Raw genomic sequence first — 15,484 nt, forward strand, 5'->3', positions numbered from 1 at the left:
GTTATATGCAAATTATGATGTTGCAAAGACATATCTCAGGGCTCAATAAACTTTAATAGGGACTGTAAATACTTGAAGGACTTAAATGTGTGGTAGAGTAAGATAAGTGCGTAGGGAGCTAAAGAAAGTGCTAGGGGAATTCAAAGAAGGAAGGGAGAAATTACAGCGGGACTGGTGAGGGAGAAGGACAAGTTTATGAAGAAGGTGACAATTGAGATGGGCCTTCATGGATTGATAGGATACACCCTGGAAAAGAGGGGGACCAATGCTTGGGATTGTATTTTAAGTATTATATACAGAACAGCCTTGAAGGCAGAAAAGCATAAATGTATTCCAGAGAACTGAATGGTCCACTTTGCCTGAACCCCTGACTCCCAAATGTTCATCTGCCGATCAGTGCTGATCTCAGGTGAAGTTTTTACCAATCCATGCCTTTAAAAAAGTTAAGTACAGCATAATTAAAGATGTCATTATGTAGTTGCTAATTATCCTTCCTGGGCAGGACTGTACTGTACTCTGAGATTTGTTATTCTCTTATTTTCTTAATACCAAAGTGTCATTTTACAAATGAAATGATGGTGTTGGTCAATGGTGGGATTTTTTAAAAAATGACTTGACTTGGTAAAAGAAAGAGGTGGCAACTATGTTTCTGCCTAGATTTTGTTTTGAAATTGTACTAGTCCATGAAATTGAAGAGTCTGGAGCCAAACTGTGGAGGGCTTTGAATGTCATAGTAAAGAACGTAACTGAATTTGACAGGCACTGAAGAGAGTCATTGAAAGTTGTGAGCAAACTGTTCTTTAGGAAGGTGCCCCTGGTAGTCTGTTAGATAGCCTAGAGAAGGGAAAGAAGAGAGGCAAGGAGCCCAGTTAGACTATGGCAGTCTGTGGAAAAGGAAAAAGACCTTGAATTGGTTTTTGGCAAGGAGCATGAAAAGAATCGGGTGGATATCAGAGAGAGAGAGAGAGTATAGAGGTAAAATCTAAAATACTGGCAGTTGACTGGATATAGGCAGCTAAAACAAAAGTGTTATAGATGATTTCTCACATTGGAGGAACCTGGATGAAGGGTACATGCGAACCATCTGTATTCTTTTTGCAACTTCTGGTGAGTCTTAAACCGTTTCAAAATAAGAAGTTATAATAAAAAGGAAAACATGCCAGACACAGCTGGGATCTGTAGTCCTAGCTATTTGAGAGGCTGAGGCAGGAGCATCGTTGAGCCTAGGAGTTTGAGGGCAGCCTAGGCAACATATAGCGGGGCTGACCACATCTCTGAAAAAACAATGAAATGATTTCTTCAGGATTACAAGGTCAAATAGGACCGAGTTCACTTGGTGGGCAACCATCAAAGCTGAGGACACAGACCTAACTTCAGTGGGCAGCAGCTGCACAACTTCAGTCCATTGTTATCATGGGAATGTGGCCCAGTGTTGCAAAATCTTGCAACTTTTCAATAGAAGCCAGAAAGTTGGAATCTGGGTGTTGTTTTTTTTGTTTGTTTGTTTTTGTTTTTTTTAATGTGAAATCTCACAGTGTACAAAACAAATTCAAAAACATTGTTGACACTGTGTAGGCCAAACCAAACACATCTGTGGAAAATCCGAGTTCCATCAACCCCTGCTATTGTTATTCCTCTTATTCATGTGAAACTTTGGGAAAATTGAGAGGGAATTGATATTTGCACCTTGTAGCTCTGATCATAAATTTAAATCATTTACAGGTTTAAACTGAAAATGATGTATTTCCAAGTTCACAATAAATTATATTCATTCTCCGTAGCATAATTAGGAGTAAAGTAGGGTGCTTGAGAATTCCTTACCTTATATGGAGACTTGTTTAGGCTCAGCCAACCAAGGCTGTATGTGTGTGTGTGTTTTAATTTCTACCTTTGCACAGCTTGCCTTTACCCTTGCTGTTTAGGTATTTGAAATCTTCTTTAAAAGAATTTTGTGGCCGGGCATGGTGGCTCACGCCTGTAATCCCAGCACTTTGAGGGGGACAAGGCGGGTGGATCACCTGAGGTCAGGAGTTCGAGACCAGCCAGACCAACATGGTGAAACCTCGTCTCTACTAAAAACACAAAAATCAGCTGGGCATAGTGGTGCATGCCTGTAATCGCAGCTACTAGGGGGGCTGAGGTAGGAGGATTGCTTGAACCTGGGAGGCAGAGGTCGCAGTGAGCTGAGATCGTGCCACTGCACTCCAGCCTGGGCAACAGAACAGAGCGAGACTCCGTCTCAAAAAAAAATTTTTTTTTTGTAATGGATTTTATAACAAATGTTTTTCTTTTTCTTTTTAGTTTTAATTCACAGGTGTTGCAAGCTGACATGTTAAGAATTAGGACAAACAGAGCAACGTTTAAGAATCGACGCTGTCTGGTAAGAAAATGCTTATAATGGCCTCCCTGTCCAACACTTGTGCTTATTGGTCTTAACCAATGGTCTTCAAACTTGAGCATTCACAGGGAGGGCTTATTAAAACACAGATGGCCAGCGGGAGTCTCACCCCCAGGGTTTCTGATTAAGTAGATGGGGGTGGAGCATGAGAATTTGCATTTCTAACAAGTTCCCACTTTGAGAAACACTGCTCTAAACATTACTGAAGGAAAAATAAACACATTGACTACAGTTATGATTGCTGCAGCTGCAACAGAATTAATTTTTAAATCCCATATGGATTTAATATTGAGATTTTATGTATAAGACCATCTGGTTTCCAATTTTTTTTTTAAAGAAAATTGTAACTTTGAGAGGAAAATTTGCAGACTCTCCTAAAAGTAATTTTTAGGCTTTTAGTTAGACTTTTATCTCACATTTATCTTGAATTATAAATAAGATTTGCTTTTCATGGTATTATCATGCAATCTCTAAATTATAACTCTTTTCTACTAATTATCCTGTAAACATAGAGAATATACTTGTAGATCAGTAAGCCAAGGTGAATACATGATTCATTATATGATTTTTTTATTGAGATGAAATTCACATAACATTCAATTAACTATTTTAAAGTATACAGTTCAATAGCATTTAGTGCATTCACAATGTTGTTCAACCACTACCGCTCTCTAGTTTCTTTTTTTTTTTTTTATTGTGCTTTAAGTTCTAGGGTACATGTGCACAACGTGCAGGTTTGTTACATATGTATACATGTGCCATGTTGGTGTGCTGCACCCGCTAACTCATCATTTACATTAGGTATATCTCCTAATGCTATCCCTCCTCTCTCCCCCCTCCCCACAATGGGACCCAATGTGTGATGTTCCCCTTCCCAAGTCCAAGTGATCTCATTGTTCAGTTCCCACCTATGAGTGAGAACATGCGGTGTTTGGTTTTCTGTTCTTGTGATAGTTTGCTAAGAATGATGGTTTCCAGCTGCATCCATGTCCCTACAAAGGACACAAACTCATCCTTTTTTATGGCTGCATAGTATTCCATGGTGTATATGTGCCACATTTTCTTAATCCGGTCTGTCACTGATGGACATTTGGGTTGATTCCAAGTCTTTGCTATTGTGAATAGTGCCGCAATAAACATACGTGTGCATGTGTCTTTATAGCAGCATGACTTAATCCTTTGGGTATATACCCAGTAATGGGATGGCTGGGTCATATGGTACATCTAGTTCTAGATCCTTGAGGAATCGCCATACTGTTTTCCATAATGGTTGAACTAGTTTACAATCCCACCAACAGTGTAAAAGTGTTCCTATTTCTCCACATCCTCTCCAGCACCTGTTGTTTCCTGACTTTTTAATGATCGCCATTCTAAGGCTACAGTAACCAAAACAGCATGGTACTGGTACCAAAACAGAGATATAGACCAATGGAACAGAACAGAGTCCTCAGAAATAATACCACATATCTACAGCCATCTGATCTTTGACAAACCTGAGAGAAACAAGAAATGGGGAAAGGATTCCCTATTTAATAAATGGTGCTGGGAAAATTGGCTAGCCATAAGTAGAAAGCTGAAACTGGATCCTTTCCTTACTCCTTATATGAAAATTAATTCAAGATGGATTAGAGACTTAAATGTTAGACCTAATACCATAAAAACCCTAGAGGAAAACCTAGGTAGTACCATTCAGGACATAGGCATGGGCAAAGACTTCATGTCTAAAACACCAAAAGCAACGGCAGCAAAAGCCAAAATTGACAAATGGGATCTAATTAAACTAAAGAGCTTCTGCACAGCAAAAGAAACTACCATCAGAGTGAACAGGCAACCTACAGAATGGGAGAAAATTTTTGCAATCTACTCATCTGACAAAGGGCTAATATCCAGAACCTACAAAGAACTCAAACAAATTTACAAGAAAAAAACAAACAACCCCATCAAAAAGTGGGCAAAGGATATGAACAGACATTTCTCAAAAGAAGACATTCATAGAGCCAACAGACACATGAAAAAATGCTCATCATCACTGGCCATCAGAGAAATGCAAATCAAAACCACAATGTGATGGTAGTTTCTTTTGCTGTACAGAAGCTCTTTAGTTTAATTAGATCCCATTTGCCAATTTTGGCTTTTGTTGCCGTTGCTTTTGGTGTTTTAGACATGAAGTCCTTGCCCATGCCTATGTCCTGAATGGTATTACCTAGGTTTTCTTCTAGAGTTTTTATGGTTTTAGGTCTAACATTTTAGTCTCTAATCCATCTTGAATTAATTTTCGTATAAGGAGTAAGGAAAGGATCCAGTTTCAGCTTTCTACTTTCTACTTATGGCTAGCCAATTTTCCCAGCACCATTCATTAAATAGGGAATCCTTTCCTCATTTCCCCATTTCTGGTTTTTGTCAGGTTTGTCAAAGATCAGATGGCTGTAGATGTGTGGTATTATTTCTGAGGGCTCTGTTCTGTTCCATTGGTCTGTATCTCTGTTTTGGTACCAGTACTCTGCTGTTTTGGTTACTGTAGCCTTGTAGTATAGTTTGAAGTCGGGTAGCATGATGCCTCCATCTTTGTTCTTTTGGCTAAGGATTGTCTTGGCAATGTGGGGTCTTTTTTGGTTCCATATGAACTTTAAAGCATAATTCATACATGTCCTTTATCATGTCAAGGAAATTTCCTTCTACTCCTGCTTGCTGAGTATTTTTCTTTTTTTTTTTCTTTTTTTTTTCTTTTTGAGACAGAGTCTCACTTTGTCACCCAGGCTGGAGTGCAGTGACATGATCTCGGCTTGGTGCAACCTCCACCTCCTGGGTTCAAGCTATTCTCCTGCCTCAGCCTCCAGAGTAGCTGGGATTACAGGCACACACCACCACGCCCAGCTAATTTTTTTTGTATTTTTAGTAGAGACGGGGTTTCACCATGTTGACCAGGCTGGTCTCGAACTCTTGACCTCAAGTGATCCGCCCACCTCCACCTCCCAAAGTGCTGGGATTACAGGTGTGAGCCACCGAACCCGGCCTTATTGAGTATTTTTATCATGAAAGTGTGTTGAATTGTTTCAAGTGCTTTTTCTGCATCTCTTGGGATGATCATGTGTTTCCCCACCTTGGTAGATTCATATGGTATATTACGTTTATTTTTTCCATGTTGAACTACCCTTGCATTCCTGTGATAAATCTTTTTGCATCTGTATTCATGAGATATTGGCCTGTTGTTTTCTTGTGGTATCTTTTGCTAGCTGGCCTCATAGAATGTATTAGGAGGTATTCCTTCATCTTCCACTTTTGGAAGAGTTTGAGGAGGATTTTATGTTGATTCTTGTTTTTTGTTTGTTTGTTTTTGTCTTTGTCTTTTTGAGATGGAGTTTTGCTCTTGTTGCCCAGGCTGGAGCACAGTGGCACGATCTTGACTCACTGCAATCTCTGCCTCCCGGGTTCAAGCGATTCTCCTGCCTCAGCCTCCTGAGTAGCTGGTATTACAGGCACCCGCCACCACGCCCAGCTAATTTTCTGTATTTTTAGTAGAGACAGGGTTTCATCATGTTGGCCAGGCTAGTCTCAAACTTCTGACCTCAGATGATCCACCTGCCTCGGCCTCCCAAAGTGCAGGGATTACAGGTGTGAGCCACTGTTCCTGGCCTGGTGTTGTTGATTCTTTGAATATTTGGTAGAGTTCAGCGTTGAAACCATCTGGTCCTGGATGTTTCTTTGTTGGGAGGTTTTTGATTACAAATTCTATCTCTTGTTATAGGTTTGTTGAGATTTTCTTTTTCTTCTTGAATCAGTTTGGTAATTTATGTGTTATGTGTTGTGTATTATAGATTTCTCTTATAATATGATTTTTAATGTGATAGAATCTATAGAATACATTTTAGTGAAATGTTATAGCTTGATACCAATTTAAAAATATTGCTTGTGGCCAGGCGTGGTGGCTTACACCTGTAATCCTAACACTCTGGGAGGCCGAGGCAGGAGGATCATGTGAGGTCAGGAGTTCGAGACCAGCCTGGCCAACATGGTGAAACCCCATCTCTACCAAAAATACAAAATTAGTCGGGTGTGGTGGTGCATGCCTGTAATCCCAGCTACTGGGGAGGCTGAGCCAGGAGAATCGCTTGAACCCAGGAGTTGGAGGTTGTGGTGAGACGAGATCACGCCACTGCACTCCAGCCTGGCGACAGAGTGAGACTCTCTCTCAAAACAAAAAACAAACAAACAAACAAAAAATATTGCTTGCTAATCTTAAAAGTGGACATTTTCCTCCTCATAGAATGATATTCAATATTATTCCCACAATATAGTGGGAGAAATTATAACTCTTCATTAAATAAATATTTCTTCTTTCCACTCATTTACTCATTCATTCAATGATATTTATTGAGCACCTGTTTGCCTCTCAAAGCCTTCCATACCTATCCAGTCTTCTACTCAGCAAAACCAACGTAGTGGTTTAGGACCCACTACGTATTAGGCCCTGATCTAGTTGCCAGGGTTAATCTAACCGAGTTTGGGGAGGAGATAACATCTTAGTTGAGATCTTACTGATGTGAGGGGGTTAGCTAGTTTGGGATATTGATGACAGGGGTAGACAATATTCCTTGTAGAAAACAGTATGCTTGAAGTCCTGGAAAAGGAAGTATGCTGTATAGATAAAAGAGTGTGTATAAAATTTGAAAGAAGTGCATTTTAGCTACAGTGAAAGTAAATATACAGGGCCGGGCGTGGTGGCTCAAGCCTGTAATCCCAGCACTTTGGGAGGCCGAGACGGGTGGATCACGAGGTCAGGAGATCGAGACCATCCTGGCTAACACGGTGAAACCCCGTCTCTACTAAAAAATACAAAAAAAAAAAAACTAGCCGGGCGAGGTGGCGGGCGCCTGTAGTCCCAGCTACTCAGGAGGCTGAGGCAGGAGAATGGTGTGGACCCAGGAGGCAGAGCTTGCAGTGAGCTGAGATCCGGCCGCTGCACTCCAGCCTGGGCTACAGAGCGAGACTCCGTCTCAAAAAAAAAAAAAAAAGAAAGTAAATATACAGTAGTGAGAGATGTGGAGAAGCCATTGAAGAGTTTTGAGCCAATGATTGACATGATCAGATTTGTTAAAAGATTGCCCTGGCTGCAGAGTGGAAAGTGGATTGGAAGAGGGCAAACGTATATGCAAGAAGATCAGATAGGCTACTGCAATCACCCTGGCAAAGAGCTGATGGTAGCTTGGACTAGTGTGATGGTAGTGGAAATGGAGAAAAGTTCCAGATTCAGAAGAAATTTCAAAGATGGAATCAATGGATGTTGGGAAACAGTGGAGGCAAACATGATTCCTAGGTCTCTAGCTTGGGCAGCTGATGGGATGGTGGTGCCACAGAATAAGAAGGGACCACTGCAGGAAGAGTAGATTTACAAAGGAGGATGAGTTTAGCTTTGCACATGTTACATTTGAGGTTCTCTTGGACATGTAAACTAGTGATGTTCGATGTACTAGTTTGAAGCTCAGGAGTGAGATCTGGGCTAGAGATAACCATTTGGGAATCATCAGTAGATTGTTATTTAAAGCTGTGGGAATGAATGATATTACCTACAAAGAGAGTATAGAAAGAGCAGAGAAGAAGTTGCAGGACAAAACTTTAAAAATCACCAACACTTAAAAATCAATCAGAAGAGGAGTGATGGACTAAGTAGAGAGGCAGGAGGAGGCTTCAGAAGAGAGTAGTATCATGAAAAAACAAGGAAAAGTTGTAAGTCATATGCTGTCAAGCAGTCAAACAGACTGAAAAGTGTCCTTTAAATTACCAAACAGAGATTACTCATGAATTCTTACATTTGAGAGCACTTTCCATAGAAGGAGGAGTGGGGTAAGATGAAGCCAGATTTGATTTTGAAGAATAACTGAGAGCCAAGGACCTATAAATGACACTGTACATCCAAGCTCAGTTATTTGGGGGGCGGGGGGGCAAATTCCTCATCTGTAAAATGGGAATGTAAGAGTAACTGCTTTATAGGTTTGTTGTGGATTACCTTGATCAGTATAAAGCACTCAGCACAGCACTGACACATACTAAATGCTCAATAAATATGTGGTTTTTTAAAATCAGTAATAGTACATATAGTCAGCAACCAGTGTACCTGGCTTTTTAAAAATTATAATTTTAAAATCTTTTTTTCTAGTACCAAACACTTAAAGGATACTTTTCCTTTATTTATTTATTTATTTTTGAGATGGATCTCTTGCCCAGGCTGGAGTGCAGTGACGTGATCTTGGCTCACTGCAACCTCCGCCTCCCAGGTTCAAGCGATTCTTCTGCCTCAGCCTCCTGAGTAGCTGGGACTACAGGCGTGCGCCACCACACTTGGCTAATGTTCACATTTTTAGTAGAGATGGGATTTCACCATATTGGCCAGGCTGGTCTCAAACTCTTGACATCGTGATCCACCTGCCTTGCCCTCCCAAAGTGCTGGGATTATAGGCGTAAGCCACTGTGCCCGGCAATACTTGGCATTTTAAAAATGCATAACATTCCTTAGGAATTCTAGGCTCTTAATTTGCATAATGTTCAGTTTAATATAATGTATATTTAAAATAAACCATCTTATATAACAGATTGTGTTTGGCAGAATTGAAGTCATTTTAACTTATTGGATGATGGGGATTTCAAGGCTTGTTGGTTTAGCTTGCTATAACAATACTATGCATATGGTTTTATTGTGTCAAAGTATCACTTCATTATTATTATAAGACATATGTAAGTATATACTTACCTTTAGTATAGAACTGCTGAATTATCTAGGAGAATGACATGAATTAGAATGCTTTTGGCAAAAGCAGTAAAATCCAATTCGAAGAGACTTAAACAGCCTGGGCAAAGTGGCTTATGCCTGTAATCCCAGCACTTTGGGAGGCCAAGGTGGGCAGATCACCTGAGGTTGGGAGTTCAGGACCAGCCTGGCCAACATGGTAAAATCCCGTCTCTCCTAAAAATACAAAAATTAGCCAGGCATGATGGCATGCGCCTGTAATCCCAGCTACTCAGTAGGCTGAGGCAGGAAAATCGCTTGAACCCGGGAGGTGGAGTTTGCAGTGAGCCGAGATCACGCCACTGCACTCCAACCTGGGTGACAGAGTAAGACTCTGTCTCAAAAAAAACAAAAACAAACAAACAAACAAAAAACAGAGAGACTTAAACAATAAGGAACATTTATTATCTCAAATAATAAGAAACCCCAAGAAAAGGAGGTTCTAGGCCGGGTTAGTTCAGTGGCCCAATGACGTCATCAGAGACTCAGGTTCCTTCTATCTCTCCACCCTACCATCTTCAGCAGCCACAGTTAATTATGTACCTAGTAATTAGACCCAGGGTTCAAAATCAATGGATAGCAAGCTGTTATATATATTTACAGATGTCGAGAAGGATATCTATCAACCTATCTTTAGTATATATCTCTGGAGCCTGGCATTATAGGCAGAATTTTATTTTTACTTTATGCATTTCTATACTAGTTGGGTGTTTTTCACAAAGCATGAGCAATACCGGTGTTTTCATTTCTAATAGATATTATATTACAAAATGGAAACATTATTCTTGAAAAAATACAAATATTATTGAATGATATCATAAACTATAAGTTTAATGGTTATATCCTATACTGGCCTATCCTTAAAATTGGTGCCACAGGCATCTAAAGTAGCCAAATTCAAAGAGACAGAAGGTAGAATGGTGGTTGCTAGGGTCTGGGAGGAGGAAGGAATGGGGAGTTGTAGTTTAAAGGATACAGTTTTGCAAGGGTACAGTTTTAAAGGGTTTCAGTTTTGCACGATGAAAAGAGTCTAGAGATTGGCTGCACAACGATGTGAATGTACGTAATACTGCTGAACTGTATGCTTCAAAATGGTTGAGATGGTAAGTTTCATGTTAGTGTATTTTACCATTATTTTAAAAATTGGTGCTACTTTTCATGTATTTAAATATAGGTAAAACAGGCTGGGCGCAGTAGCTCACGCCTGTAATCCCAGCACTTTCAGAGGCCCAGGCGGGCGGATTACTTGAGGTCAGGAGTTTGAGACTAGCCTGGCCAACACAGTGAAATCCCATCTCTACTAAAAATACAAAAAATTAGCCAGGTGTGGTGGCACGTGCCTGTAATCCCTGTTACTTGGGAGGCTGAGGCAGGAGAATCTCTTGAACCCAGGGGGTGGAGCTTGCAGTGAGCCAAGATCCCACCACTGCACTCCAGCCTGGGCGACAGAGACAGACTCCATATGAAAAAAATATATATATATATACACACACACACACACACACACCATATATACCATATATACATATATATGGTGTGTATATATATATGGGGGGTGTGTGTATACATACATATATAGGTAAAACTGTTTTAGAAACAAATCACTGTGACAGAGGGCATTGAAGAGCCATGGGTTTCATTCAACACAAAAATAAAGATGCATATTTTCCAAGCATTGTATAAAAAAAAAAAAAAAAAGCTGTTCCCTCACAATTATTTTGTTTAATTAAGTGCGAATATTTTCTTCACTTCTCTCGGGAAATCACTTCACCCACTTCTGTTGAATAGAAGCCCGAAGACCTCTTCTGACATTGAGACTATGCCTTCTCCCAAATCACCTCTTTGCTTTATCTCCTAAGAACTCTGAAGTTGACATGCCTGTGCCTTTCTCTCCCACCAGGAATTCTGGCCCTTCTCAATCTGGGTGTCACTGCGTCACTTCTCCATCCCCACCCCCTCCTCTTCCAAAGGAAGCAGGGGAAATGTCTCATCTTCCTAAGAGAAAAGGTTGTGCTTTTCTTGAGCAATTCCTCTGTTCTAATTTTAGGCCTACTGACATCTGTCTCATTAGGTTTTGCTTTTCATATTGGCAACCACAAACCCCAAATCTAGTGTATGGCCCACAAAGTCGCAAGCATGTAATACATTCCTGATCCTACTTTATGCCCTGTGCATCTAGCCCATGTTCAGTTCATGTTGAGTAGCATTATAAACCATCTTAAATCATTTCTGAAACTAAGCAGAGACATTTATAAACATAGTGTACAACCCTCTGTTTAGGATTTTCTGAGCATTTTATCTGTAGTTACTATAGTAGGAAATGGCTTAAAAACAGCAAACCTAGGAAAATGAAACATAATTTTTAAAAATCTTAATGTCTTTACAATATTAATTTTCTGTGATCTCTCTTAAATGGAACTAAGCTTGGTTTTTCCTCCTATCTTAATCCTGTCACTGGAAATAATTCTTAGGAATTAGCTTCACCCAGCACCCTCCCTAACCTCCCCCTACTTCTACTCCCAGCCACCTTCACACCATGACATCATTCCTTGGTGCTGATACTCTTGGTTCCTTCCAAGGACTTTTTTCCTGGAACGTGAGAAAAAGGCACAGTGGGAAATTTACACAGAAGATACCAGTGATGTTTATTACATCTCAGTAAACTCATTATTTCTATTTTAATACTTTGTTTCATGTGGAAAAATTATCCAAGGTAATTCCTTTGCAAACACCACTTGTAGTACTTAATTTGGGGAGAATTCTCTTCCAGAAGCCTTGTTTTCTGCAATTAATTTCTCGCATTATTACTAAAAGAATCAGCCAATACAATATTTGATCCACATTTTGTCCAATTAAAACATTCTTGTAGCTTATGATTCTGTAGCTCAAGTTCAAATCCTACCTACCTCAGACATTTCACACTATCTCAGTCAATCTTCTCATGATTTCCTGGATAAAGTTTTTCAATGGGAAATCCTAAGCCTTTACCTGAACCTAAACTGGTTCCTTCCCATTCCTTACATATAAATTAAAAATAATCTCTTCTAGGAAGTCTTCCATCATTATTTTATGAAACAAATTTGCCATACCATGTTTTCTCACTTATAAGTGGGAGCTAAATGATAAGAACTTATGAACATAAGGAAACAACAGACACTAGGGTCTACTTGAGCGGGGAGGATATGAGGAGGGAAGCAGAAAAGATAACTAGTAGGTACTGGGCTTACTACCTGGATGATGAAATAGTATGTACAACAGGCCAGGGACGGTGGCTCACACCTGTAATCCCAGCACTTTGGGAGGCCAAGGCAGGCAGATCACCTGAGGTCAGGAGTTTGAGACCAGCCTGGTCAACATGGTGAAACCCCATTTCTACTAAAAATACAAAAAAATTAGCCGGGCATAATGGTACGTGCCTGTAGTCCCAACTATTTAGGAGGCTAAGACAGGAGAATTGCTTGAACCTGGGAGATGGAGGTTGCAGTGAGCCGAGATTGCACCACTGCACCCCAGCCTGGGTGACAGAGCGAGACTCCATCTCAAAAAAAAAAAAAAAAAAAAAAAAGAAAGAAAAAAAGAAAAGGAATAATATGTACAACAAATCCTAGTGACACGTGTTTACCTATGTAACAAACCTTCACATGTAACCCCAAACCTAAAATAAAAGTTAAATAAATAAAAAATTAATAAAAAGTAATTGTCGGCCGGGCGCGGTGGCTCAAGCCTGTAATCCCAGCACTTTGGGAGGCCGAGGCGGGCGGATCACGAGGTCAGGAGATCGAGACCATCCTGGCTGACACGGTGAAACCCCGTCTCTACTAAAAAATACAAAAAAAAACTAGCCGGGCGAGGTGACGGGCGCCTGTAGTCCCAGCTACTGGGGAGGCTGAGGCAGGAGAATGGCGTGAACCCGGGAGGCGGAGCTTGCAGTGAGCTGAGATCCGGCCACTGCACTCCAGCCTGGGCGGCAGAGCGAGACTCCGTCTCAAAAAAAAAAAAAAAAGTAATTGTCTTATTTATGACATGTAATTTTAATATAGCCAAAGTGTCACAATTTCTATAGAAAATATATGTATACATTTAAGTTCAGGTTATATATCTTTTTCATTAGATTATAAACTTTATAAACCATAGTGTTTCATGTTATATATTGTGAATTTTCTGGGCATTTGATCGATGAAGATGTGAACCTTAGTAGCATGAATTAAATGTATTAAAATTCTACTTCTTCAAAGGTGTGTGTGTTTGTGTGTATGTATATGTGTGTATATGTATGTATATTTGTATACATGTATTCTATGTACATACATATATACATGTATGTATATATGTATACATGTATATGCATATACACAATATATACATGCACACATATATATCCATGTATAGATGAGATTTTTTTCAGAAAAACCTTAATTTTTCGGATTCTGTTCATGCCACTGCACAACTTCTCAATTAGTGTTACTAAAGGGAAATACTGAGGAAGAATCTCCCAAACGGTATAAATCACAGTGTTTTCTGCTTGCTTTGAAAATTTGATTATTTTTATAGTATGCCTTAAGAATGGGAATGTAAATATTTTTAAAATTAGCAATATTAGGGGTTCAAGTAAAAAAGAAAAAAGGTCACAGTATCTAATGTTGAGAGGGTACAAGGAAATAGGTATTCTAATACACTACTGGGAAATAAATTTGCGTAAGTTTTCTGGAGGGCAGCTTGGCGATCTGTATCAACAACCTTGCAACCCAGAAATTCCAGCTCTATGAATTGATCCTAAAGAATTAAGGATGTGCACAAACATTAGCTTAAAAGATATTATTACAACATTATTTACAAGAGCTAGCAAAAAATATGGCAGCAGTCTGAATGTCTAACAACAGGGAATAGGTCAATCGAAAGAGCCTTCATTACCTGTATTTGAATTCCAGTTCTAGCAATGACTGAATAACTCCTTGGGCAAGTTACTTAATCACTGTAGCACTCAATTTTTCTGAGGCAAAATGGGGGTGATAATAATGCATACCTCATGGGGTTGCTGTGAGAATTGAATGAGATAAAACATGTGTGGCACATAATAAAAGTGCTGCTTATTATTATGGTACATCCTTACAGTATAATACTCAGCACTTAAAATGGCGTTGCAGATGAATTTTAACATGGAAAGACTCAGAATGTATAAAATTATATATATTAAATATATATGCTTTATAATGAGAAAAAAATGTGAGCCAATTTCTGTTAAAAACGAAAAGATCAGGGACAGGCCTGGTGGCTCATGCCTGTAATCCCAGCACTTTGGGAGGCCAAGGTGGGTGGATCACTTGAAGCCAGGAGTTCGAGATCAGCCTGGCCAACATGGAGAAATCATGTCTCTACTAAAAATATAAAAATTAGCCGGGCATGGTGGCGCACGCCCATAATCCCAGCTACTCGGAAGGCTGAGGCAGGAGAATTGCTTAAACTCAGGAGGTGGAGGTTGCAGTGAGCCAAGATTGGGCCACTGCACTTTAGCCTGGGTGATAGACTGAGACTCCTCAAAAAAAAAAAAAAAAAAGAAGACGGAGAAGGGGAGAAGGAGAAGAAGAAGAAAACAGATAGGACAAACGGCAGAGCATAGAGGAATTTTAGGGCAGTGAAACTACTCTGTAGCATACTATAATGATGGATGCATGTCATACAAAACCCTTAGCATATCCAACACCAGGAGTGAACCTAAATGTAAACTATGAACTTTGGGTGGTCATGATGTGCCAATGTGGCTTCATTGGTTGTAAAAAATGCACCATTCTGGTGAGGGATGTTGATAGTGGGAGAGGCTGCACCTGTGTGAGGGCTGGGGGGTATGTGGGAACTCTTTATAATTTCTGTTCAATTTCACTGTGAACCGAAGAGTGCTCTAAAAAATAAAATCTATTAAAAATAAATAAATAAAAGATCAAATAGGAAAAGACTGGAAACTGCTGGGTAACAGGGGACAGATAGCCTAGTTTTATAAATACTCAGCATATAATCCAAATTGTTTATGTATCATTAAATGATATATTTTAGAGTGTTTGACGATGATAGTAATAATGGTGGTAGTAGTAATAGTTACCATTTATTTAGCACATACTGTGTGCCAGGTACTGTGCTAAACACATTACATGCATTATCACCATTATCACATTTAATATAAGTAGATGCTTGAAACGGCAACTCTGGCATGTTGTTCTTAACACTATTGCCTATAGCAACAAATTATATATTCAATGTATCCCTTTAATATAAGTTTTATCCAGAAAAGATTTCTGACTTTTGTTAGAAGG

At 39.6% G+C, this 15,484-nt stretch overlaps 1 protein-coding gene across 33 annotated transcripts in view; it reads left to right on the forward strand.

Annotated features, from left to right (window-relative positions):
* Positions 1 to 15,484, forward strand: part of PABIR3 (PABIR family member 3) — a 52,597-nt gene that overhangs the window by 8,563 nt on the left and 28,550 nt on the right. For all 33 annotated transcript variants that reach the window (XR_012430163.1, XR_012430164.1, XR_012430165.1 and 30 more), the window contains one exon: positions 2,302 to 2,380. Coding sequence is in view for 28 of the 33 variants with exons in the window: in XM_065538771.2 (XP_065394843.1) it covers positions 2,302 to 2,380 (79 nt within the window). In the remaining 5 variants the exon portion in view is untranslated. The remainder of the gene's footprint in view (positions 1 to 2,301; positions 2,381 to 15,484) is intronic.

This window comes from Macaca fascicularis, chromosome X, assembly GCF_037993035.2.
Source record: "Macaca fascicularis isolate 582-1 chromosome X, T2T-MFA8v1.1".
Lineage (NCBI taxonomy): Eukaryota > Metazoa > Chordata > Mammalia > Primates > Cercopithecidae > Macaca > Macaca fascicularis.